This window comes from Neopsephotus bourkii, unplaced genomic scaffold, assembly GCF_033783945.1.
Source record: "Neopsephotus bourkii isolate Nb327-2 ecotype Australia unplaced genomic scaffold, CSIRO-AGI_Nbou_v1 NB_1637, whole genome shotgun sequence".
In the NCBI taxonomy this organism is placed as follows: domain Eukaryota; kingdom Metazoa; phylum Chordata; class Aves; order Psittaciformes; family Psittacidae; genus Neopsephotus; species Neopsephotus bourkii.
Window position 1 is genome coordinate 5267208 of NW_026902112.1, and position 24398 is coordinate 5291605.

The 24398-nt window shown below is 44.2% G+C and overlaps 2 protein-coding genes across 3 annotated transcripts in view; one reads left to right on the plus strand and one right to left on the minus strand.

Moving 5' to 3' along the window:
* The window catches only part of TG (thyroglobulin), a 213087-nt gene that overhangs the window by 55459 nt on the left and 133230 nt on the right, over nt 1–24398 (plus strand). Inside the window, exons 1-9 of one of the 2 annotated variants that reach the window (XM_061374136.1) lie at nt 6940–7426; nt 8957–9065; nt 9939–10036; nt 10253–10456; nt 10885–11044; nt 15492–15598; nt 16645–16788; nt 19160–19345; nt 22820–23881. In XM_061374136.1, coding sequence (XP_061230120.1) covers nt 7339–7426; nt 8957–9065; nt 9939–10036; nt 10253–10456; nt 10885–11044; nt 15492–15598; nt 16645–16788; nt 19160–19345; nt 22820–23881 — 2158 coding nt within the window. In that variant the 5' untranslated portion in view covers nt 6940–7338. Of the gene's footprint in view, nt 1–6939; nt 7427–8956; nt 9066–9938; nt 10037–10252; nt 10457–10884; nt 11045–15491; nt 15599–16644; nt 16789–19159; nt 19346–22819; nt 23882–24398 lie in introns of those variants that run through there. The other variant, XM_061374135.1, reaches the window with a different exon arrangement.
* The window catches only part of ZFAT (zinc finger and AT-hook domain containing), a 983920-nt gene that overhangs the window by 50675 nt on the left and 908847 nt on the right, over nt 1–24398 (minus strand). The window lies entirely within an intron of this gene.

Genomic DNA, 24398 nt, shown 5'->3' on the forward strand with positions numbered 1-24398 from the left:
TGTGTCGCTTGAATGTTTCACAGACGTCTGAGTTTGCTTTCTCAAACTGTGATGTTAGTCTCTGCTGTGTGAACGTCAAGTTTTGGCTCCAGATTCTCAAGTATTGGAAGGTTTGGGATGCTTTTGAAGTATTTTCTTCGAACACTTACAAGTCAAGTGCCATACAAATGCTAAGTGTTTTGCACAGAATGGAACCTACAGTTGATTGCTTTGCTCGTGTGCCAGTCAAACCTGATGTGACCTGGTTCAGACCAGTATCGCTTCCAGTCAGCCTTATTGAGAATATTCTTCCTGTAGGCATCGTTTCTGTCTTCCTCTGTAAATAAGCCAGGGATCTACAGACAGTGTATTTGCAACATCATTTATCGAAGTGTGAATTGCAATCACTTGTGCTGTATAATGGAGTCAGACCCACTTGGAGAAAGAAAAAGTATATGGCAGTGTGAGTAGTGGTTTTGATATGTGTGCACAGAAGGGTAACAATTATATATTTGCAGCCTTCTTTTAACCTAAGTCCTTTATAGCAATAAATAAAAGGGAAGTGCCGTTGTACAGAAGCCTCTTGTGATTTCACAGGGCCAAATGGCAGTCTTGTGGAGCCTTTAAATGCCCAGCTTTTTGCCTGAGGGTTGTTTTTATTCGTGGTGGTATCAGGGTGATATGTTTCAAAGCTGCCTTCCTCTGACTGTACTGTGGGCATCTGCATAGAAATTCTGCATTTTCAGTTGCAGTGATGGCAATAGGACATCAGTATTGCAGTCATAAATGAAATGTACTCTTGGTGACGTGATCGGATGGGTTGCCTATGTTTCATCCACAAAATGGGAGATAGTTCAAGTCATATGGCAGGGAATGGGTTGGAAGATGCTTCCTGCTAACCCTTTTGGGTAGTGGTAGGTTGAGTAGTGCCCATATTTTGATAGTCTGGCCTTAGATACATAGGCCTTTGTTCAATAATTTGCAGTGGTAGAAGCCTGTGGTCCTCTTTAAATAGTTGAAGATGGGTTGCAGCTTTCTGTTAGGTTTCAAGTATTTGCTGGGTGGCAAAGAACTGAAATTGTTCTACCGTGAGTGCAGTCTTGTATGGCTGACATCCACCTGTCTCGGTTTTGTCTCTGAGCTTCCCCATGTGCTCCTCATCTGTTCTGCATCTTGCATCTGTTTCTGTTCTCCAGCTTTCAGCACTGGCTTCTATGATGCCTGGAGGGTTTCATTCCTGTTCTTGTGCCCAGTTCTTTATGGCCGCTGTGGGAAGCACTCCTAGAGGAAGGTCTTGACTCTTCTGGCCTCAGTCTCCAGTGTGTGCTATGAGTTGAGTACAGTTGGAGTGTGCGTACCATAATCAAACGGTCAGTTATTCTTGGTGCCTCCCTTTAGTAAGAGATTCCTGATCTCTTTCTGCTCCCATCTGGCTTCTGACTTAACTGGACTTGAATGACTATGACAGCAAAATCCCTCTGGCACTGCTGAGGTCCAGCACTCCTTACCAAACTGAAGGTAGGGATGTGAAGGAGTCACTCAAACATCACAGTAAAAATCAGGAAAGCATTTTGGTGCTTGCAAACCAGAACATTTTTCCTTTGTATTTGAAGGGAAACTACAACTGTTTTCTTTGCTGAAACAGACACAAAGCGGATCTTGAGCTGAACTGGAGCTTCATATAAATATCAACAACAAAAGTAAAGGGATGAGAAGGACTGTGCAAACAGGGGCTTCGTAGGAAGAAGTGTGCAGTGAGGCTGGCTGGACTGCTTTGTCCTGTGGTGGTTCTGTGGAGGTGCTGATGTGTAAAGGAGGTGAATGCAATGATGCCATTCCTTTGCGAACAGGACCCATCTTTGCTATATTGGTTTACGACACTGGAACTGTAGGTTTTCTCTTTACTGTTTAGAAGTATTATAGTACATGCACCTTAATTTTGGAGTGCTTATTAAGGCCAGAGGATTAATCCCTTTGACATGCCCATTGGTATTCTCACATTTTATGAGCTGACACTGTATTTTCCCCTCTTGTACTGAGTGTGTATGGCTTTAGGTGATGATTTTACAGAGGATGTTTGAAATACTTCAGTAATGATTTTTATTATAGTGTGCTATGTCCTGGGCACTGGGTGTGGGGGGGGGGGGGAGTCTGTATTTAGCAATAAGTATTATACACTATGTGTATATCTGTTTATATATGGAAAATGAGTATGAAGCGTGTAATGATGGTGAAAATACACTGCACAAAGAGCAGGCTGTGCATTTGGCAGCCATTCTGCACTAACCTGAGCAGCCCAAATGAAAAATTGGAGACCACATGGAGAAAAGGAACTCCATGACAAATGGTTCAGGAGTGAATTTCCCTTTCCATACGCACTGGGCCTGTGTGTAAATGCTAGATGAGCCAGACGTATTCTATGAATTGAGTAACTAGAGCTAATTCAGTTGCTGTTTACATCTAACAGCAGCCTTCTCTTCTTTAACACCTCTATTCAGCTGTAGCCGCGTGCGTCAGTGTATTGTCACTAAACACTCTGAGACAGGCAGCAGTGCACTGTTATTATATCTTCTGTGAGAGAAGCAAAATACTTTCTCCTGTGATTTGTTTTTTACGGTAGCAATAATGTTGACTGCATTCTAATACTCACAATAAAGGTCTGTTGAGATTGTTATGTGCCTGGGCTCCCGTTCAGTGTACTTTGGTTTTGGTGAGCTGGTGAGTGCTTGTATGTGTTTTAAACCATCAGGGAATCTTCAGTTGCGTTTTTAGCCTCTAGTCACCAAGTTGTATGCAGGTGATACTTATTTGTATGCATTGGAAAGCTTTGGGGAATCTTCAGTTGTATTTCAGCCTGTAAGCAAGTTACGCGGTCAGTAAATGATCTGCAGTACTTATACACTGTGTGGCAAAGTATTTGGAAGATTTTTCTCTCCCTGAACTGCTCTGGTGTTCAACAGTTTCAGTCAGGGTTTGAGTTCTGGAATGCACTCAGTTGTTAGAAGATGATGTCTTTCAAGGCCAGGTTGGACGGGGCTTGAAGCAACCTGGTCTAGTGGAAGGTGTCCCTGCCTGTGGCAGGGGATTGGAACCAGATGATCTCGAAGGTCTCTTCTAACCCAAACCATTCTATGGCTCTGTGGTTCACAGTGATGGCATCTCTGTGGGCAGATGTCTGCCTTCTGAGGGCGTTTCTAGTTTTGTGCCTTTGCACAATGTCTTTACAAAATACCTTCAATTTGCTTTTAATTGATTTGCTTTTAATACTTCCTACGAACTGTTGTTCAGGACTCTGCTGTAGTAGGAAACAAATAAGCAAGCAATGGTAAGAAAGTTCTTGTGGACATCCTGCCATCTGGGGTGTAAACCATGAGAAGCAGATGAATGAAATTGGACAGAAGCTGAACGAGTTACTAATGCACAGGAATTATGTTCACAGTAAAAACAGATATGATCATGTAATATAATGATATGATAATGTAGTATAAATATGTAAACATAAATTTTTAACTCTGAAACAGGTAGTTTTACCATTATTGAAGGGTCGGTCTCAGAGATGTCTCTCACATTAAAGATACAAGGCCAAATTCAGATCTTGTAGTAATACACCAAAGCACTTCTTTCTAGTTACCAAGCTTATTAAAGAAGAGGTTTCCTGAGTCAGACCAAACATCTGCCCAGCCCAGTGTCTGATCTTCAGTAGAAACACAGTGTCAGCATCTATAAAAGCATCTGACTATAACAGATCTTTACAAATAGGTCTTTCCCTTAATGTATCTTTCACTTCTGCTAAACTGAGGTTTCCTTCACCAAAACCCTCATAAAGACCATCAGTTTCATCAGTCGCTGACAGATCTGTGCTCCATGGGCTTCACTGTCTTTTGTTCACTCATTTCACCATCAGGTAGCATCCTGAATTCCACAGCCTTGTGCTGCGGCACAAGGAGTTGGGTTTGCCCTTGAACTGGCTCTCTGACTCCATTGGCTGTATGCTGCTGCCTTCAGTTTGGAGAAGGTGAAGTACTGCGTTATGAAGAAGACCAAAAGTAGTTTTTACTACTGACACCAGAAGCCTGGCACCCTGTTGCTGTCCTTGTGTGACTGGCAATGTCTTTCCTCAGTGTGTTAGCCTGCCTCTGTCAAACACTGAACTGATCCAGTGTGCACATCTGCCCTTCGTGCCATTGTGGCTTACAGATCTGGCTTCTGTTTGGGGTTGCAAAGCAATCTGCATCGCAGAGGCAGTGTGACTGAAAGAAGTAGTTCTCTGCCTTGCATCGCTGTGGTACCATTAGGTAAAGGAAAACTGAGATCTCCAATGGACAAGTAAGAGAAAAGTCATTTACCTGTCCTAGAAATGATTCATTTCTGCAGGGACAAAGGCAAATTCAAATGTTCTTACATGGGCTTCTTAGGTTCTGTGGTCACCAAAGGCACTTCGCCAGCTGGCTTATTGAAACACAAACCACTGTGAAGCCCTTTGCCCACTTTTCTGGCCTAGCCAAGTTTAGTGTAGAGGATACTGTAACTTACCTATTGATCTTTGAATCTGAAGAACATGTCATGTATGAAGTGACTGAAACTTGCATTATCTGCTGGGGCTCTGCTTTTTTCCTTTATCATTTTTCAATTTTGTATGGCATGAGGACTTCTTAAAACCTAATCAGAGATGACAAGTTCTTGTTACTGTTATTTGTGCCAAAATCAGTCAAAGAAGATTGAGACTAATGGCTCATGGTTAGGAAGAACTGTACCAAGTGTAAAACGTTTGCCTCTATGTACGTGTAGTAAGTTCCTAACTAATGGTGTTAGATAGCATTCTTACATAGTTTTCTTAAAATGTGGGGAGGATGGTCCAATACTGGTGATTTAACAACAGAAAAGCAGGCTATTGTTTGAAAGTAAATTAACTGATTGATAGGGGCATAATTTACCAATGTTTTCAGTTCTTAACACTTTTGCTTCCCATTTACTGCCTCATTCAAGAGGCTCCCTTAAATCCGTCTGTTAAACAAAGGTTGGCTGCTGAGGCTTAAGTTTCATTTGGGTGAGAGCAACTTGTCTGTGAGTACAGATGTTTGTATATTCATATATAGGAATCATTTACCCTCGAGCTTTTGGATGTGTAAAAGCTGCAGTTGCACAAACCATCCTTTCTGCTAAGCAAGTGTGTGCCAATTTGGAGCGATGGATAAATGCTCTGCTTCTCCCTTGAGGTTTGTGATTTCAGTGTTTCATCACACTGATGTTTTTCTTTCCCCCAACAATTACAGTCTTGTTTGAGCAGCTTTTTGCCAGTGTGTACAATACACAAGCCCCTCATTTCCAGCAGCACAGCAATGATTTTAAGGACACGTTTGTTTTAAGGCTGTGCTGGCCCCAGGGACCTTTTCTCCTTTCCCCCCATCACTGGTGAGCTAATTGAAGGTATTCTTCTATCTTTTCTCAGGTGCTAAAAATAAAGGTCAGTTCAATTGTCACTTCACTGAAGGTTATGAAGTGAGGCTTTCATTAGTTTGACCAGCCATAGACGAGGGCCTTTTTTTAATTCTTTTTAGTCCACGGGCTATTGCATCCCATTGAACTTGCATGTACCAAGATACCCGTCTTGGTTTGACGCACATTTAGGTGTGGTTTAAGTGATGCCAGTTGCCAAAACTCACTTTCTCACTTTGTTTTTTTAAGAGACTTTTAAGACTTTGCTGTTCTTCCCAAGATGCATAGTGCAGAAGTGATTTTCTGAATGATTCTGAAGGAAATAACAGTAATCTTGGGCATCAACACAATGTAGATATCGTGGACTTGTGGTTCTTTCTGTTAATAGTAGCCTTTTGTTGCCTCTCTTTTTCTGTCTGCCTTGCTCTGTTATCAGCTATTAATGACCTAGCAAAGTATAAGGGAAGTGAATAGCTACCTTAATGAGCTTGCTTCTCATTTGCTGCACAAGGAACATGAATGGCACTATTTTACTAACTATAGAATATAGGGCTAAATTGGTATTTCTCACATACATCTCCTGGGTATGTGTTTCAGTGCTTTGGAAACATCCTCATACCTGGCAGCACCAACCCTGCTGCCCTGGGGAGCCCATGCCATGGAGCTGGGCTGTCTCTGGGGGTCAGACAGAAACCAGAGACTCTTGAAACATAATTGAGTCACAAATACATGTCATGGTCAAACCTTTCATCCTTCCTGGTACAGCCACCCCAGTGCTGATGCTGGCTGTTCTCTGTTTAGTCGGATTCCTTCGCTCTGCATATATGTTGTCTTACAAATGCTATGGTAATCCAGAAAGTCATTTTCTTTCTATGCCTGTTTAATCAGTGCTATTACATGATTTGTTGTCTTTATGCCTCTGAAAGTTGCCTTTTTTGGTCTGCCATCTACACCAGACTTTTTCATCATCTTTCCCCAGCTTGGTCTTTCTGCAGACTATTAGCTTTCCTCAAGCACACAGCAGGTTGCTTGAAAGTAAAATCCAAATATAGTCCCACTTATTTTAATAAGGCCTAGTCATGCTAAAGCAAGCTTGTGCTGCTCTTTGGGATAACATTTACTATACGTATCAGACAGTGTAGCACTTCAGTGGTCACACAGAAGGATCACTGACGACACCAGGATATGGTCCATAAGAGAGCATCAGTAGAGCTGTTTCTGTCTAGTACCCATGAATCACAAGTGAGAGTGCGGCTATCACTGAAAATGAGCCTAAGACCATCCCCTGAGGATGAAGCCCAAGAAGCTAAGCTGCTTCGTGTTGGATACTTGGCTCTGTTAAAGGGTGTGGTGCAAGTGAGAGTAAAACCAGAAGGCAGAATACAATTGTCTGACAGTCAGTTCCCTTCATAGTCCGGGGGCACTGCATCCATCTTGATGTTTAGTTGACAACCACTTTAAGAGTTGTATTTGCTCCTAGTGCTGTGATGTTTGGAGGCCTAGCTCTTGCCTGTCCTGTGTCCCCAGGCTAGGCTCTCTAAAACACAAAGAAGTGTACTTCTGATACAAACTCTGGCTGCACTTCAGTGAGAGCCAGAGCTCCAGCCAGGGTCACATCAATATACCCTATGTATGTGCACATTTAACTAAGTCCCCCCCATCACCCCCTGTGCCTGCTGCTGGTTTTCCCCTCCCAGTGACTGGGCTCAGCAGTGCTCCCTGGAGCGGGGATGAGGACTGGCTGAGGAGCACTCGAGGGCTGTTCCAGGTGAAGGGGCCTCTTGTTGCTTTCTCAGGAGCATTGTATGCGTCACTCGCCCTATTTCGTCTCCAGTCCACCAGAGCATAAGTGAGCCCATCCGAGGATGGCTGCTATAAACAGGCAGGGGAAGGGTGTGCAGGGCTGTGGTGCTCACAAGAGGGATGGAGCTCTCCCATCGCAAGATGAGCTCCATCCCATTTTGCACCCTTCTTTGCTGCTGTGTTAGCATAGTAGCAGCCAATATATTTGGTGAGTACTCTTGTTCTGTTCCTTTGTGTGGCTGTGCTCCTGTGATCTTTGTGCTGCTCTGTGTATTATTCTGATGAAGTAACAACGATCTTGAATCTTGTACTCTGCAGACTTAGCTAGTTATTGTGTGCTGTGCAGACTGAGCTTGTGTTAAACACCAAGCTATAAGGACTTTAAATGGTCAGGATTATCTGATGATTTTGGGTGGAAAGAAAAAGGTTTTCTGGAAGAACAGGCTGGGCTAGAGAAGGAACTTGGGTAAGAAAAAGTGATGCTGCAGGGATGTGAAGGTCCTAAGATTATATCTTGTGAGCCATCATCTAGTTTAGGCTTTAACCTACTGGATAATCTGATAGCTATCCTCAGTTCTTTGGTCTGAGTCTGACAGTCCTGCACAACAAGCAATTTGAATCACTGAGTTAATCTCTTAACTCAGATGTGTTTGGTAGACCCTCTGTAGCACTGTACACAGGGATCTCTGCACATCCCACAGCAACTGGCTCAGAGCTTGAGACGAAAATGCTCCTACATGTGCATGTCTGTAGGTGAGCTGACCTAAAATCCCTTGAAAATTCTTACTTGGTCTTAAGGCACACAGTGAAAACCCACAGGAACAGAAGTGATTGAGAGGTCTTAGGTGCACAGGAGCCATCACTGCTTGAAGAAGTCCCTAAGCTGCAAACTGATGGAGGCTGAAAAGTATTCAGAATGCTTACATATTTGCACTACTGTGTGTGGTCATGCTCAGACCAAATACTAGATAAGGTATGCTTTGGTCTAAATTGCTGTAGCTATGGGTTTGTTTGCTGTGTTCTTATGGAACTGGTCAGTGGAATTAAGAGCATGTTGTTCATTGGGTTTTGAAGATGGGGAAAGTGCCAGATCAACTATAAAAATGAACCTACTGAATTTTGCCATTCTCCTGAAGCAGCATCCAAATGTGATTTTGAATGCATTAGGAGCTGGAGTTGACGGCTTGCTTGCTAGGTGGCTTTAGTGGTTGATGACTTGCCCTAGTAAAAATCGAGCAGTGCTCCTAATATTGATTATTCTGGTGCTAACTGCTAGACATTGATCCTGTTTGTCTTTCATGACCTAAGAAAAAATACCTGTCCTTTGGTGTAGTGACTGACTTAGCTTCAATAAAGAATAAATACTCAGAAATATTAATGGTGATGTGTGTGTGTTTATGGCAAAGAGCTGTTTTGTGGTGGTAGCACAACAGGCTCTAAGTAAATTACCCCAGGTTCCAGAAAATGATAGTCATACCAGAACAGAGCTGAGACTAATACACACACAAAGGGTTCATGAGCATCTCTGTCATGTCCTTACCCTGCAGCTGGGCAGACCAGTCAGTTTGTTCAGTATCTCCTGTGCTGCCCCATGCAAAAATGCACACATCAATCAATGGGGAAGCAACTGAGAGGACCCAGGAGCTGTTACCATGCAGCATTGGCAATAACAGGGTTTTGATAAGAACAGGCTTGTGGTGAAACCACCCTTACATGTTTACCTTCTTGCTGCTTTCAGAGTATCAGACAGAATCCCAACCGCTACGTCCATGCGAACTGCAGAGGGAAAAGGCCTTTTCAGAAGGAGGAACCTACGTTCCTCAGTGCTCAGAAGATGGCCAGTTCAGGTAACCCATCCCTGCTGTTATTCTGCTGCTATGCAAAGTGACCTTTCATTGCTAATGAAAGCTTTGCTTTAGCCTCTGTTTTGAGGAGCCTCCACATCGGTGGTGAGGAGTGCAGGACTCTTGACGTGACTTCATTGAATCATGTTGCAGATCCAGCTTCTCCTAAATGAATTCCATGTTGCTGGAAGTAATCTCTGGGTTTAAAGGTCAATCTGACATTAACAGGCTAATCTTGGCAGTGTTATTTGCATGTTAAATACATGGTGCAGAACCTGTGTTCTCCTACATATGCTCATGGGTGCTTGCCCTGTGATCAGTGTGCTGGCTGGTGCAGCTGAGCCAGGTTGACTTGAGACGTTTTCCACTCTGCTGTAAGTGGCACAGTTTGGTTTCCTTCCAAAGGCAGTAAAGGAACTAAAAAAGCCAATGGAGAGCAGTGATTTAGAGCATCATGTTGCTTGAAGATGCAGGAAGTTAATGAGATAAACCTAAAGCTGTGTTGGGGAACGGACTGTAATGTTCTCCACTATTATCTTACTATTGTTGCCTATGGTGGGGAGCCTTGACCATTCTAGATTTGACTTAGAACATATCTCAAAATGTATGGTATATCTTAAATACTGAGAACCTGGATTCTATCCAACCTGCTTGCTTGTGACTTCAAGTCACTTACCTGCAGTTCTTTCACAGAACTACTATTAAGAGCTCCCATTAGGTAAAGTCACCAGGAACACAGCCCTTTCTGATTCCATTATTAGCATCATTAAAGTACTTGAACTTGTTCGGCTTGCTTTATGTTTTTGTTAATGTCCCATACTGACTCAGGACTCTTTCATTAGTAAAGTAAAATATGTTGCTTGTGATCTCCTTCAGGACTGTACAGTGCAGTAGGAATGGTCTTTCCTGTTGGTGTGTGGATGAGAATGGCATTGAGGTACCTGGTAGCAAACAGAGCGGATATCCCATATCTTGTAAGTCACAGGCTTCTATTTTTGTTCAGATTGTATAAAGAACCATTTAAATCTGCATTTGAAGTGGTGGAATCAAGGGCAGGTTAGCCCCAGGCTTTGATGGACTCTGTTGCAACCAGAACTTGCAGCTCTGAAAAGGTTCACATGATGTCTTAATAAATGATTCAGTGCCCAGCAAGTACTTTCCTTTGACAGTGCCTCTCTCTGGTACTACAGGCTTATCCTTCTGCCAGCTGCAGAAGCAGAGGATCTTGGTGAGTCGATACATCAACAGCAGTAGCATCTCCTATGTCCCTCAGTGCCTGGATTCAGGGGCTTTTGATGTGGTGCAGTGTGACACAGAGCTGGGTCAGTGCTGGTGTGTGGATCCAGAAGGAATGGAGATTTATGGCACAAGGCAGAAAGGAAAGCCAAGGCGGTGTAAGTAATATTCAACAAGGTGGTGGGGGTTGTAGGTTTGAAAGCTTTTGTGAAGGTAGCAGGTAGATCAGGAGCTTGGACACTGCAGTCTACACTTATCCTATAGGAGTATACGTGCTTAAATGAGGTATTTAAGTCCCTATTTCATGGAATCATAAAATATTTCCCACCCATGGCACAGGGGTTGGAACTCGATGATCGTAAGGTCCTTTCCAACCCAAACCACTCTACGATTATATGATAATATCCCAAGTTGGAAGTGACTCATAGGATCACTGAGTCCAACTCCCTTCTCCTCAAAAAGACAATGCAAGACACCTAGGTGTCCGCATTCAATGTAATGAATCTAATCCCAAACCATGGTGTGGTTGTTCAGCTGTTTGTGGGAAGTTAAAGCACCAATAAACAATACCTTTGTTTCCCATCAGGTCCGGGGAACTGTGAGATCCGAGACCGCCGCATTCTGCATGGGTTTGGGGACAAGAGCCCACCGCAGTGCTCAGCAGACGGAGAGTTTCTGCCTGTCCAGTGCAAGTTTGTCAACACAACAGACATGATGTTTTTTGACCTCCTTCACAGTTATAACAAGTAAGAGCCCAGGCTTCTGAATACAGAAGCAACCCTGCAAACCTCTTCAAGTCACTGTATTACTGCATCCTTATTCCCCAAAGAAGCCCTTCTTCTGTGACTGCACATGATGCTATTTTCTATGTCACTGGAACAAGTAAAAAACCATATTTCTTCTGACTTAAATTTTCTCATTTAGAAAAATCTAAGATGAAATCTGAGATTTCCTCCCTGCAGTTCAATTAGCATGTCCTCAACACAGCAGTGGATACCAGACTGTGATCTGTATTTGGAAAAATAACCAGGGCTACTTTTCTGACAGGCACACAACAGCAAATGAGACATGTGAACAAGGAACAGGGGAATTCAGGTGTAAATATCAAGTAGGAAAGATAATTCCATATTGGAGATGAAAGATGGACAGACAGACAAGTGGCAACATGCAAAGAGCACATTCCACATGATGACGGGAAACGCTCATCCATTTAGGTAGTGCCTGGGTTGTTCACACAGGTGAATCAGAGTGTGATGAGCAGGCTTGCTGGCATATGACTGGCTTTAGGTGATTGCAGAGGGCTGGAAAACACTGTATCAAGTCCTTGTCCATGGGAGCAAGAAGCCATTTTCCTGTGGAGGAGCTGGGAAATAATGCTCAGGTGGAGAAGTAAGGGATGAGCAAAGGGAACCACAGAGGGAGGACTTTGTTTTGGTGGTGTTAATCTTGGCCTCTCAGTCAACGCTTTTCTCCAGTGGAGGGCAGTGGAGTAAATGAAATGTCTCATTCTGTCTTGGCTCAGTCACAGCAAAGGCGTTTTATTTTAAATGTCAGTTTTGCTGGTTTGAGGATTTTCTTCCTTAATTTAAGCAAACCTGAAAGGCAGGCCCCAAGCACACAGTGCGCATCTGTCAGAGCTTCAGGAGAGGTTATTTTGGCAGGAGCAAAATAATCCGTCTGTTGGGTTGGTTGGGCTGTGGAGTGTGGAAATTCTAAGAGAGCAATTGCTGAGGAGAAAGCAGTGCTTTAAATGATCAGGTTTTTTAGTTCCATTGGGAGGTTTGTCTGCAAAGGTCCAATAGGTTGGGATTTTCTTCTGTCCACGTCATGTAATTAATCACAGCAGGATCATTCCACTCCCATCTGTCTACCTTCCTACCTTCCTACCTTCCTGTCTTCCTGTTTAAACCCATATTGTATGTTCATGTAGAGCAGGTGGAACAATTTTCTTTGGTTCTGCAGGCTGATGTTTGAAATCTAGACATATCACAGTAACTCCCTTCCCAGATTGTTTCCTTACACGTTCATAAATATTCCAGAATGAATTACTATGTTAAAAAAGAGGGGGAGGGGGAGAATTAGAGACAAGACTTTCCCAAAGGAAGACTTTTGGAAAGAAAGATGAGCCTAATTTTTCCGGCAACTTGGGTGCTGTTACTTTTTTCATACAAACTGTGCCAGGGTCCTACTTGGATGGGCAGCCATGTAGGAAGCCCTGTAGCAGATTGATGGGAAGGATCAACAAATCAAAAATCAAGGAGGATCTTTTTACTGTCTTGCTCTAATCTTAATCAGACTGAAGACCTTGTGTCAGTGTCTTTATCCAGCTCCCTGGAGGTTCTGCCCTACTATGTATGATTTGGCTTTCTCCCTTGCTTTCTGCATAGTCAATGGAAAAGCCAGCAATAACTTGAGCTGCACATATGAAACATAGAAAGGGTTACTTGCAAACCTGCTTCTGAATATCAGTGATGAGTCGCCTTTGCTGGAGGCCAAGAGCACAGACCCACAGTTTGAAGGAAAGGTCAACAGCCTTACCTTCATTTACTTTCCTGTATTTTTAAGTGCAAGAATTCTTGCTGAAACACATGAACACACTATATATTTATCTGTAACTTAGATGTAGCTATCTTTAGCCATTGTTTTAGATGCTTTAGCCATTGTTTTAGACTGGGTCTGATAGATGAGGTACTTCGTGTTACCGCTACTCATCTCAAGGGCTGTGATTAAAAAAAGGCTGAGAAAATAAAACTTCTCATGTGGTAGGAAGTGAGTTTTCCAGCTAAGGTGAGAAAAGTTCTGTCCTCTTCTTTGTGTGGGCCTAATTTGTATCCGTTTGTACTTTATCGAGCTGTGCTCTCAACTTAGAACAAAAATAACCAGGATGACAGGACATGACTACACATCTGCCCTGTATAAAAAGTAGTGTAATTATGCATTGGCTTCTTAACGTTGAGAACAAAAGAAAGCAGCATGAAGAACTTTTTCATTGCATCCTGTTTCAACCAGCTAGATCATAGAGTTGCAGACTGGTTTGGGTTGGAAGGGACCTTAAAGATCATCTAGTTTCAACCCCTGTGCCATGGGCAGGGACACCTACCAGTAGACGAGGTTGATGCTGAGGTGATGAGCTCCAAGGACATGAGCAGTGCAGAGGTCTGCCTTTGAGTATAAGGATCACTGCTCTCCTAAGAAGAGATCTTATTCCCGACTGGGCAGTAGCCACTGCATGATAATTCCAGGGAGCAGAAAGCTCTTGAAATATCCCAAGCTATTTATGTCCATGTGTACATAGGCAGCCATAGAAATATGGTATTTAGGTATTTATATCTCAAATTGCATTGTATTCATGCTGGCAGAAATCTCGTTGTGCCCTGAAGGACGACATTTTGATTGTTCTTCACATGCCAGTGTCAGCAGCAGAGCAGGATTTGATGATCTAAAGTGGAGGGAGTCAGTAGGCTTTTAATCTGAAGATGTGGGAGAGTGCCAGAGCAAAGCGGCACTACACAGGGATGTGCAGACTCTGAGACAGGAATAACACTGGGACAACTGGAGGTTGCCAATCCCTTCATCTCCCAGGGGCTGCTTCCTGCATTCCTATCTTGTGCTTTGATGTGCTGAGGAAGCAGTAACATCTTCAGCTCTGCTGGCAGGAGTTGGCAGAGCAAGGCAAGTTAGCCTTTCTCCTCGTTGATCATGGCCTAATTCACCATTACTGTTACTGCCAAGGGTCCTTCCTTGGTAAAAGCTTAAGTAATTCTCCAAATGCCTTGAGCAGAGGATGATCAGGGGACTGGAGCACCTCCTGTATGAAGATAGGCTGAGAAAGCTGGGGCTCTTCAACCTGGAGAAGAGAAGGCTGCGTGGAGACCTCAAAGCATCCTTCCAGTATCTGAAGGGGGCCTGCAAGGATGCTGGAGAGGGATTCTTTATTAGGCACTGTAGTGATAGGACAAGGGATAACGGGTTAAAACTTAAACACGGGAAGTTTAGATTGGATATAAGGAAGAAGTTATCTACTGTGAGGGTGGTGAGGCACTGGAATGGGTTGCCCAGGCAAGTTGTGAATGCTCCATCCCTGGTGGTGTTCAAGGCCAGGTTGGACAGAGCCTTGGGTGGCATGGTTTAATGTGAGGTGTCCCTGCTCATGGTAGGGGGATTGGAACTAGATGATCTTAAGGCCATTTCCAACCCTAGCTATTCTATGATTCTATGATTCTAACATTCTACTTTCCACTTGCTAGATTTTCCCAAATAAGCCACATGCAGCTGGGACACCAGACCGTATTGTATTTCAGGGTATGTGTCTGTAAAAGGATAGGATTGGTTTGGAACTTGGAACTTTGAATCTAGAAAAACTCATCTTCTGTTTGCTTGGAGAAACCCTGCAGTGTCTGTCAGTTAAGATGAGATTTATTATGTTTTTTCCAACTCTGACCTATTAAGTTTCCTTCCTAAATCTGGCTCTTGTTGTTCCTAGAATATTATTGGAAACTTGCATCTCGTTGATCTCCAGAAGAGTCAAATCTTACTTGTAATATGTTTTAAACCCACTTTCTCCTGAATCTGTTGAGCCATGCTCTGAAAATCAAAAAGATTAGTGAGGTTTTTATCAGTTTTTGTATTTAACTTGGTGCAGAAAGCGTACATAGCATGCAGGGAAGAGGAAGCAACCTGTTTGTTTAGGCATTCTGCCATCCTGTGCAGATTTGTGGAAGAAGCTAATGAACGGGTGTTGTAATAACATTAATCATAGAATTAACTAGCTTGGAAAAGATCTCTAATATCATCAAGTCCAACCTTTACCCAGAACTGCCAAGTCTACCGCTAAACCATGTCATTTTAAGCCAACCTCTGTCTATTTTACAGTCTGACAGGGTTTCAAACATGAGAATACAATTGAAAATGAGTGTTAGTTGCTGGGTACCTGCTTAGAAACAGTCAGAAATCTGCATGGAGGGAGGTTGTCCTGCTTTTGTTTAAAAGAATGGCATTTAGGAGGCTTGTTACCATGCTCAAACACTGATCTGGATCATGTCTGGTTGCCAGAAGGAGACCAAAGGCTTTTGTAATTCTTTGTGCTCTGCTGACTTCCTCGCTGTACAAATCTGGGAGGCAAGCACAAAGGGTGCTCTGCTGCTGTCGATGGCCGTCCCCAGGCTCTTGACAGGAGGCTGCTTTCCACTCCAGGTTCCCAGGGGCTTTTCAAACGTTCAGCTCCTTGCGTGAGACGTTCCCGGAGGTCTCCGGGTACTGTTACTGTGCGGACAGCCTGGGGAGGGAGTTGGCAGGCACTGGTAAGTACCCTCCAGCATCTCATCCTTTAACTTGAGTGGCTTTGGATTCCCAAGGGAAAGGGCAAACAACAAGTATCAGTCTTCAGTTCCTTTGGGACTTCAGTTTCATTCTTACAAGGAGTAAGACCACTGTGACCAGTGTAGTGCCCATAGGAAAGGCTGGAGCTCAGTAATGAAATTCCATCCTTAGGAATCAACAGCAAGTGGAGGTGCTGCCTTGGAGTTAATCCTGTCCTTTTTGGGATGGTGGATTAGGATTTCTGAATGTCCACACTATAAAGCTGTGTCCTATTCAGTAAATCCGGTTAGCAAAGGCAGGGGAATATAAAGGGCCTGGAGACTGAACTGTTTTCTTCTTGCTCAGGTAGAACCATAGGATGGTTTGGTTTGGAAGGGACCTTTAAAGATCATCTAGTCCAACCCCCCTGCCATGGGTGGGGACATCAGATGGTCCCTCCTTTTCTCTTGTAGCCTCAGGATAACTTTTTGGCATGTTAATGATTGCTGGGGCACTTTAGAAGAATTAATGGTTTACCCAAGAGGGAGGAATGAGGAATTCCAGCTCCTTTGCCATAGATACTGTGGTTTTAAAAGTTAAAAAAGGGAAAATGCAAAGCATCATAGCTTAAAATCTAGATGGTATGTGAGAACTTCAACATTTAATTCCCACAAGGGTGAGACTTTCTCAAAAGATTTACTCAATTATGGCAGCTACTACACATCTGGGATTTTTGGTATGCAACCAAAAACAATTGGGAATTTCTTTTCTTGCTAGCATCAGTTTCCAAAATTCCATCAATTACTGTACTGCAGGCTGAACCTAATGAAACCACAGCACAGTGCCAGTTGTGGGATGTTCTTCCTGCTTGTTTTGGTAGATGTCAAGGTATAAAGCTAGTGACTGGGCATTAAGCAGTGGGTTGCATGGTTCATATTTGGCCTGTTTAGAGGTCTGGTTTTCTCTTTCCTCATAGACTTCTGGTGTAAAGCAGGTGACTTCCGTCTGTCTTAGAACCAGGCTGTGTGCTAAAGTCTCTCTTTCCCAGGCCTGGAACTGCTGCTCGATGAGGTTTACGACACAGTTTTCTCTGCGCTGGGGCCTGCCCGCACGTTCACAGAGAGCAGCTTGTACCGGATCCTGCAGCGGCGGTTTCTGGGGGTCCAGCTCGCTACCTCGGGCAAGTTCAGATGTAAGTGACACCCAAGTGATGCTCTGTCAGGAAAGTGGCAGTTTTGGCACTTGTATGTGACAGCTGCCATTGAGAGAGCTGCTTTAGGAGTCTCCTGCACTAAAAGCATGTAATATCACTGGTTCAGTGCAAGAATCGAGATCCCTGAATTGCATCTGGCTTTAACATGTGTATTGTATTTTCTTATCAGCAGGTTGTACCTGATCACGACTTTCCCATGCACTTGCAGTTCCCGTTAGTTGAAATCCCATGAAATAGCCATACCACTTGCCCTGAGATAGTGGAGACTGATCCGATTATTTATTAAATCAAAACATGAGAAAATGCTCCCTAGTTTATGTTGGAACACCCAGAGATAGGAAGGATCTTCCATTGAGCAAAACACACTTGGTCCCCAGGAGGCTACACAAGAGTTCGCAGTGGCTTAGCCAGCATTAAGCTGGACTTCTGGATCTGGGTCTATTCCCTCCTGGTCAGGACAGGCAAATGGGAGAGAGTTTCTCTGCCTATGGTATTTCTGTCTCCTACACCAGAGACCAAGAGAATTGCCTTGCCTGGGTAGAGGGACCTGGGGAGAGGGACCTGGGGGTCCTAGTGGACAACAGGATGACCATGAGCCGACACTGTGCCCTTGTGGCCAAGAAAGCCAATGGCATCCTGGGGTGTATTAGAAGGGGGGTGGTTAGTAGGTCGAGAGAGGTCCTCCTTCCCCTCTACTCTGCCCTGGTGAGACCTCATCTGGAATATTGTGTCCAGTTCTGGGCCCCTCAGTTTAAGAAGGACAGGGACCTGCTGGAGAGAGTCCAGCGCAGGGCAACTAAGATGATTAAGGGAGTGGAGCACCTCCCTTATGAGGAAAGACTGAGGGAGCTGGGTCTCTATAGTTTGGAGAAGAGGAGATTGAGGGGTGACCTTATTAGTGTATATAAATATATAAAGGGGGAGTGTCACGAGGATGGAGCCAGGCTCTTCTCAGTGGCAAACAATGATAGGACAAGGGGTAATGGGTACAAACTGGAACACAAGAGGTTCCACTTAAACTTGAGAAGAAACTTCTTCTCAGTGAGGGTGACAGAACACTGGAACAGACTGCCCAGGGAGGTTGTGGAATCTCCTTCTCTGGAGACATTCAAAACCCGCCTGGACACGTTCCTGTGTAACCTTATCTAGGTGTTCCTGCTCCGGCAGGGGGATTGGACTAGATGATCTTTTGAGGTCCCTTCCAATCTCTAACATACTGTGAAGACTGTGAAGTTTGAACCCCCTGGTTCAAAGGATGAAGGATCACTGCCCCTGGTGTGATCCTTCATCCTCCCATCCATATTCCTCTGACATTGCTGCCTGGCCCTCATTAAGGGGTTGCATTACCAGGGATATTAAGTAGACACTGATGCAGTCTTTCAGCCACACAGGCACAAGGTTTTTCTGGTTCTGGGACAAGGTGATCATTCTGAGGAATCTGGAAAGCATCTTCTCCCTTCCCTGCACGGTGCTGTTGGATAAGCTCTGTCTAGATGGGGATGCCAGCAAAGATGAAACTCTTAACAGCCACAAGATGGAGACGTGACCGCGTGTGTCAGCCACAGCGGGGGATGCTATGGTGACTTACCACTGCCACATGTATTAGGGAAGGCTTCCTTGATGAACAGGTTGCTCTGATGTGGTGCTCTTCCTGCCTCACACTGGTAGCTGAACGTAGCTGGCAGGCTCTTAAAGGTGAGAAACGTTTAGGCTTTAGGACTGCAGGTTCATATAAACAGGAAAGATTTCTGTTGTAGTACTGGGGAAAATTTGCTTTATGGTGTTTTGGCTTCTTTGCCATTAAGGCCAGTTTGACAGGAATGGGGTCTTCACATCTCTGCGGAGGGCAATAAAGAAATTGGGTGGTCCTAGACAAAATCTCCCCAGTCATGTGCAGATCCTTCTGCAGGAGCAGTGCCTCATTCTCTTCAGAAACATCGATGTCTGCCTTCATCTCAGTTTCTCAAGCTGCCCATTTATCTTTGTTGACCACCACTGTGTATTTGCATTAAGGGCCAGAGCTCACCCACCCTCCTGCATGGCTCCCTGAGAGAGAAGATGCTACCATGCCTGCCACTATGGCTGAAAAATGCGTTGAGGCTTTATTTTGTGTTTAGTTTTCAACATAGAACACCTACAGTAGAAAACACTGGGGCCAACTCTCCAGGGGAGAAGATGGAGAATTTGCATTTGGGGCTGATATTTGGCACTGAAAACAGTCAGGAAATCAAAGCAGTTTTCCTATTTTTTCTCTTCCAAATAGGCAAACAATGGGGTCAAGCAGAGATGGGTCTGAAACTTTTAACATTCAGAAGCATTCCTTCCTTATCATATCCTGTTTTTCTTCCAGGCCCTTCAAAGTGTGAAGTAGAGCGGTACGCAGCCCTGCGCTACCAGCACGTCTATGTGCCATCGTGTGATGCTGATGGGGGCTACGCACCAGTGCAGTGTCAGCAGGGAGGACAGTGCTGGTGTGCTGACACCAAAGGGCAAGAGGTCCAGGGCACAAAGAGACGGGGACAGCCTCCTACCTGTGGTACGTATGAGGTTTGGAGAAGGAAAAGTGAGCTCATCTCCTGGTGTCTCTACAAAGAAACCCAAAGGACCAGTTCCTTCTCAGCACTGACAGATTCTGTTGTTCAAAACCTGCCATTGAAACCCGGGGTTAAGAGCCACATTCTAATAAATCATTAAATGTCATATTCCTTTCATTTTCCATTATGTCCTTTCTTCAGTTTTATATACAGCAAGGCTTTTCTTTGCAGCCGTGACATCTGTCTCTTGAGCCCAGGAGTGGGGGTGGTAAGCCAGAATATGTAGGATGATACAAGGAAAACGGTGATGGTGGTTTTAGGTTTTGCCTCCTTCCCTTGGTGGAATGCTGTGGAATTTTTAAGGCATTTCTCATCCTGGGCATTTCTTTCTCATCTCTGTCACTGCATATTTAGCCATGAAAGTTGTTAAATCCAGTTAAAAAACCCCAAACAGTTCAGAAGAGGTGTATGGGTTTGGGCTTCGAGAGGTTTCAAGGAGAATATGCCATCAAATCAGTGCCCCAAATGGAAATGACAGCAGAAATGTCCAAGGGCCAGAGGGGAGGAGGAAAGCTAAAAACCTTCACTCCAAAGTGTTTACCTAAATCCTCAGGATTGTGCTGGAGGGCTGGGGCAGAGGGTCTTAACACAGGGGCTGCCTTTGGGGAAAGTAATGCTCTGTCTACCTTACCAAGCAGTTAAAGAAGGAGGAGCCCATTGTGGGTGTCAGGCTCCAAGTCACTCGGAGTGCTCTGGGCACAGAGAGGCTTACTGTGAAATGAAAGCGTTAGCATGCCTCCGAGGCTGATCACCAAGGATATTGCAAAAGAGCCCTCCAAGGGGCCTCACCATATGTTGGGATGGGTTGTTTGCTCTTTGAATGTGCTTTGCTGAGCCCTCCTGATGATTTTCTGAGGGGGGAGAGAAAGGGGAGAGCAATGGCTTGAGGCTGCTTGAGGCTTTTATTGGTGGACTTAGGAAATGTAAGCAGGGAAACATCTCTGCAGAGGTTCTGCAGGCTGACTCCTGAGGAGGTTATCTCACGAGGCTATAGCCGCAGTCTGGGTTCAGGCAGCTCCGTGCCTGTTTCTATTGTTGCCCAGTGTAAATCCTCATTCCTGTTCCTATGGCTGCAAGAACAAGTCTCCAGTTTTGCTGCTTTATTTCTCTTTAATATCTCAGGCTGTCACAGTCAGCAGCGTGAAGACTGGAGGTGGAGGAGATGGAGGTGTGGGTAGCACGTTGGGTACCCCCATGACCCGAGGCACCAGGTAATCCTGAGAGGGATGTGCCTCTTTTCAGACCTTTTGCAGTAAATTCACCCCAGCAGAGCTTTTCTGTTTATTCCTTCTCACTCTGCTTTGATTTGGTTCAGCAGTGGGTAGGAGGGGAGAATATTTAAAGAGCATGATCCTACATTTGTTTCATATTAGCCTACTTGTGAGACTGTGGCTTACCCTAACTTATTGATCCCTAGAGGAATGTTCTTCATCCCTCTTAATAAGATCCAATGCTGAAAACAGAAGGGGCCTATCCTACAGAAAATGCCTTTACAAAGGAATCACTGTGAGGGACCCTGAGCCCCAGCCAGGAACTGTGGAGCAGTAGAAGGGTGTGAAAGGGGGAGTGAGGAAGGTGCTGATCACAGAGCCTCAGATTATTTGCTCATCTATTTTAGCAGCTTTTAAGATTTCCAGCTTTTATCCTTACTTATTAACAGGATTTATGACTGTCTTATCATATTGCCTGATGTGGAGTAAATGGGGATGAGGTGGGTGAGCTCAAGGGAGGAAAAAAAAAGGATGGCAGTGATGCTTAGGGAGAAAGAGTGAGAAACATGGGAAGTGCATATAGCTTCCGTATATCCCCTGCAGGCAGGCAAGGCCTCAAACTGGAGGCTGAATCCAGGTCGTTGTGTTCAGTACTGCCCCATGAAATCATCTTCCAGGGGTTTGCCTAAATGCCCTTTAACCTTTTATCTCTCCAAGCATCCTTTGGCAATACATTTCATGGTCCTAATTATGTGCTCTACTTCTGACCTATTCTTATTCCTGTACTGTGAGAAACACTGAATAACAGTTGTCTATTCTGAAAGATGTGAAGAATCCTGATTTTTAAGGACCCTTACCATTATTTAGTCCAAGCTGAGTAGTCTCTGCTAGTGGGAAAGCTTTTCTGTCCTCAAAGTATTTTTGCATCTTTTCTCTATAATTCTCCTACTTTACAAGGCAAGGTAACCATGTGGCACATGATTCGAGCTGCTGCCTGTGTTCTGGAGATGCAGTCAGTGCCCTCAACCGTCCTGTCTGTTTGGTTCTCAGTGCCTTTATATCTACCAAGTCTTTCCTTTTTTGATGTCTTTTGAGCCTTCAGCTGACACTTTCAGATGTTCTCCTTCAGTCATGTGTTCAATCCTAACTTGGAGCCATTGCTGTCCATGTGCGAACATACAGATGGGCTGGATGCAGATACGTTTATGACATAGCTTGGCCTAGAATATGGGTGGTATTGTTGGTACCCTCAGAACCTTGGCATTTGACTATTTTTGTTGAAACTCTATTTTTACTGTTAGCACTCATTTCTAAATGCCATCTGGTTCTTAGCACTCTATTACTGCTACATTCACCAATTTGTTTTCAAACCTTTTGTAATGAGCACTTGTTGTAATGAAACTTAAGACCTAGGTAAGAAGCCTCCATAAATTCAAATAAATTTCTCTTTCTTAGGTTCACATATTGCACCTGGATCATTGGAGGTTTTCACTAGAAGCAGGCATCCTACCAGGGAGTTGAAGTATTTGGAAAAGCCTTTACTTGTTCTTTCAGCCATAGGAACAGGAATGAGGATTTACACTGGGCAACAATAGAAACAGGCAAAGGCCACAGAGCAGAAAACTCAGACACAGTGAAGGAATATTTCCTTTTGTTTTCTGTCTTGACTGGAGAATTTTATTTATAGACCATATTCAACAACAGTTCAGATTTCCTTATCCGTGCGCATGATGTGTCTCTAGTTGAGGAACCAGAGACAAGTTGGATTACACTTTTATGTGGTTTCTGCCAAGACTGCTGGAAGATAGCCGTAGACTTACAAGGTTTGGAGGTTCCAGTATCTGAAGGGAGCCTACAAGGATAACAAAGATGGACATTTCATCAGGGACTGTAGTGATAGGACAAGGGGTGATGGGTTCAAACTTAAACAGGGGAAGTTTAGATTGGATATAAGGAAGAAGTTCTTTACTGTGAGGGTGGTGAGGCACTGGAACAGGTTGCCCAAAGAAGTGGTGAATGCTCCATCCCTGGTGGTGTTCAACATGGGGTTGAACAGAGCCTTGGTCGACATGGTCAAGAGGTAGGCATCCCTGCCTATGGCAGGGGGTTTTAATAAGATGATCTTAAGGTCCTTTCCAACCCAAACCATTCTAAGATTCATTGAAAATGTGCATTTATTTAATTTTTTTTTAAATCTCTGTCTAGGTGAAGAGCAAGTGTGCATCTCTGAGAGGCGACGGGCTCTGTCAAGGATCTTCTATGGCCCTGCTGGGTACTTCAGTCAGCCCAATTTGTTTTCTATACCAGATACGCAGACACAAAAACTAGCTGGGTTCTCAAGACCCTGCCCTCCCTCCTTCAAGGAGCTGTTTCTGGACTCTGGATTGTCATCCCCCATTACAAAAAGCTCATATGCCAGCCAGATTCCTGAGCTAGAAACCACCCTTAGTGAAGCCATCGTGGGGATGTTCCCATCAAGGGAACTGGCTCAAGTGGCACTGCAGTTTACCACCAACCCAAAACGTTTCCAAGAGAACCTCTTTGGAGGAAGGTTCTTGAAGAATTTGATTCAGTTTAACTTCACAGGGGCACTTGGCACTAATGGGAAGTACAGCATTAGCCAGTTTTTCCCAGAGGAAGAGGTGGCAGAGACAGATAATAGCCAAGGCCTGGAGTCAGCTGAGGCGTTTTCATTGGAGGTTTCAAAGGGGAGCTCCATTTTGAGTAAGCCTCTTGTGGACAGCTTTGGCCGCACAGTAGTTCTACAGAACAATCAGAATATGCTTAAATTCCTTTCCTCTATTCTGGAACTACCAGAGTTCTTCACTTTTCTTAAACAAGTAATTTCTGTCCCCAAAAGCATTGCTGAAGATTTAGATGAAGTAGTGAAACTAGCACTTGGATCTGAAGATTGTAGTGAGGAGCAAAGGGATCTGTTTGTTCCAACATGCACCAAGGAGGGGAGGTATGAGGAAGTTCAGTGCTATGCAGGAGAGTGCTGGTGTTTGGACACTGCAGGTAGAGAAATTCCAGGCTCAAGGTCTCAAGGCAAACGTCCAAGGTGTCCCACTGATTGTGAGAAGCAAAGGAGAAACCTGCAAAACTTGAAGCAAAGCCTGCCTGCGGGATCAGATCTTTTTATTCCTTCTTGTACGGAGGATGGAGACTTTCTTCCACGCCAGTGTTATGGGACAAATTGCTTCTGTGTTGATTTGAATGGCAAGACTATTCCAGGAATAAGGGGAAAAGATGGAAAGATGATGCAGTGTAAGTCCTAAGGACTGGGAATTAAAAGATGCTTCCTTATTGTGCTGGAATTCCACAATTCTTTCTTCATATCTGATTATATCTGGATATATGTTTACATATATAGGGGGTCTATAAGGATGCTGGGGAGGGACTCTTCATTAGGGACTGTAGTGATAAAACAAGGGGTAATGGGTTAAAACTTAAACAGGGGAAGTTTAGATTGGATATAAGGAGGAAATTCTTTACTGTGAGGGTGGTGAGGCACTGGAATGTGTTGCCCAAGGAAGTTGTGAATGCTCCACCCTTAGCGGTGTTCAAGGCCAGGTTGGACAGAGCCTTGGGTGACATGGTTTAGTGTGAGGTGTCCCTGCCCATGGCAGGGAGGTTGGAAGTGGGTGATCTTAAGGTCATTTCCAACCCTAACTATTCTATGATTCTATGATTCCATGTATGGATGATGTATGTGAACAATATTGTCCCTTAACAACAGGACAAGCAAGTCAGCCCTACGGTTGCAGGGAAATAGTGTATGTAA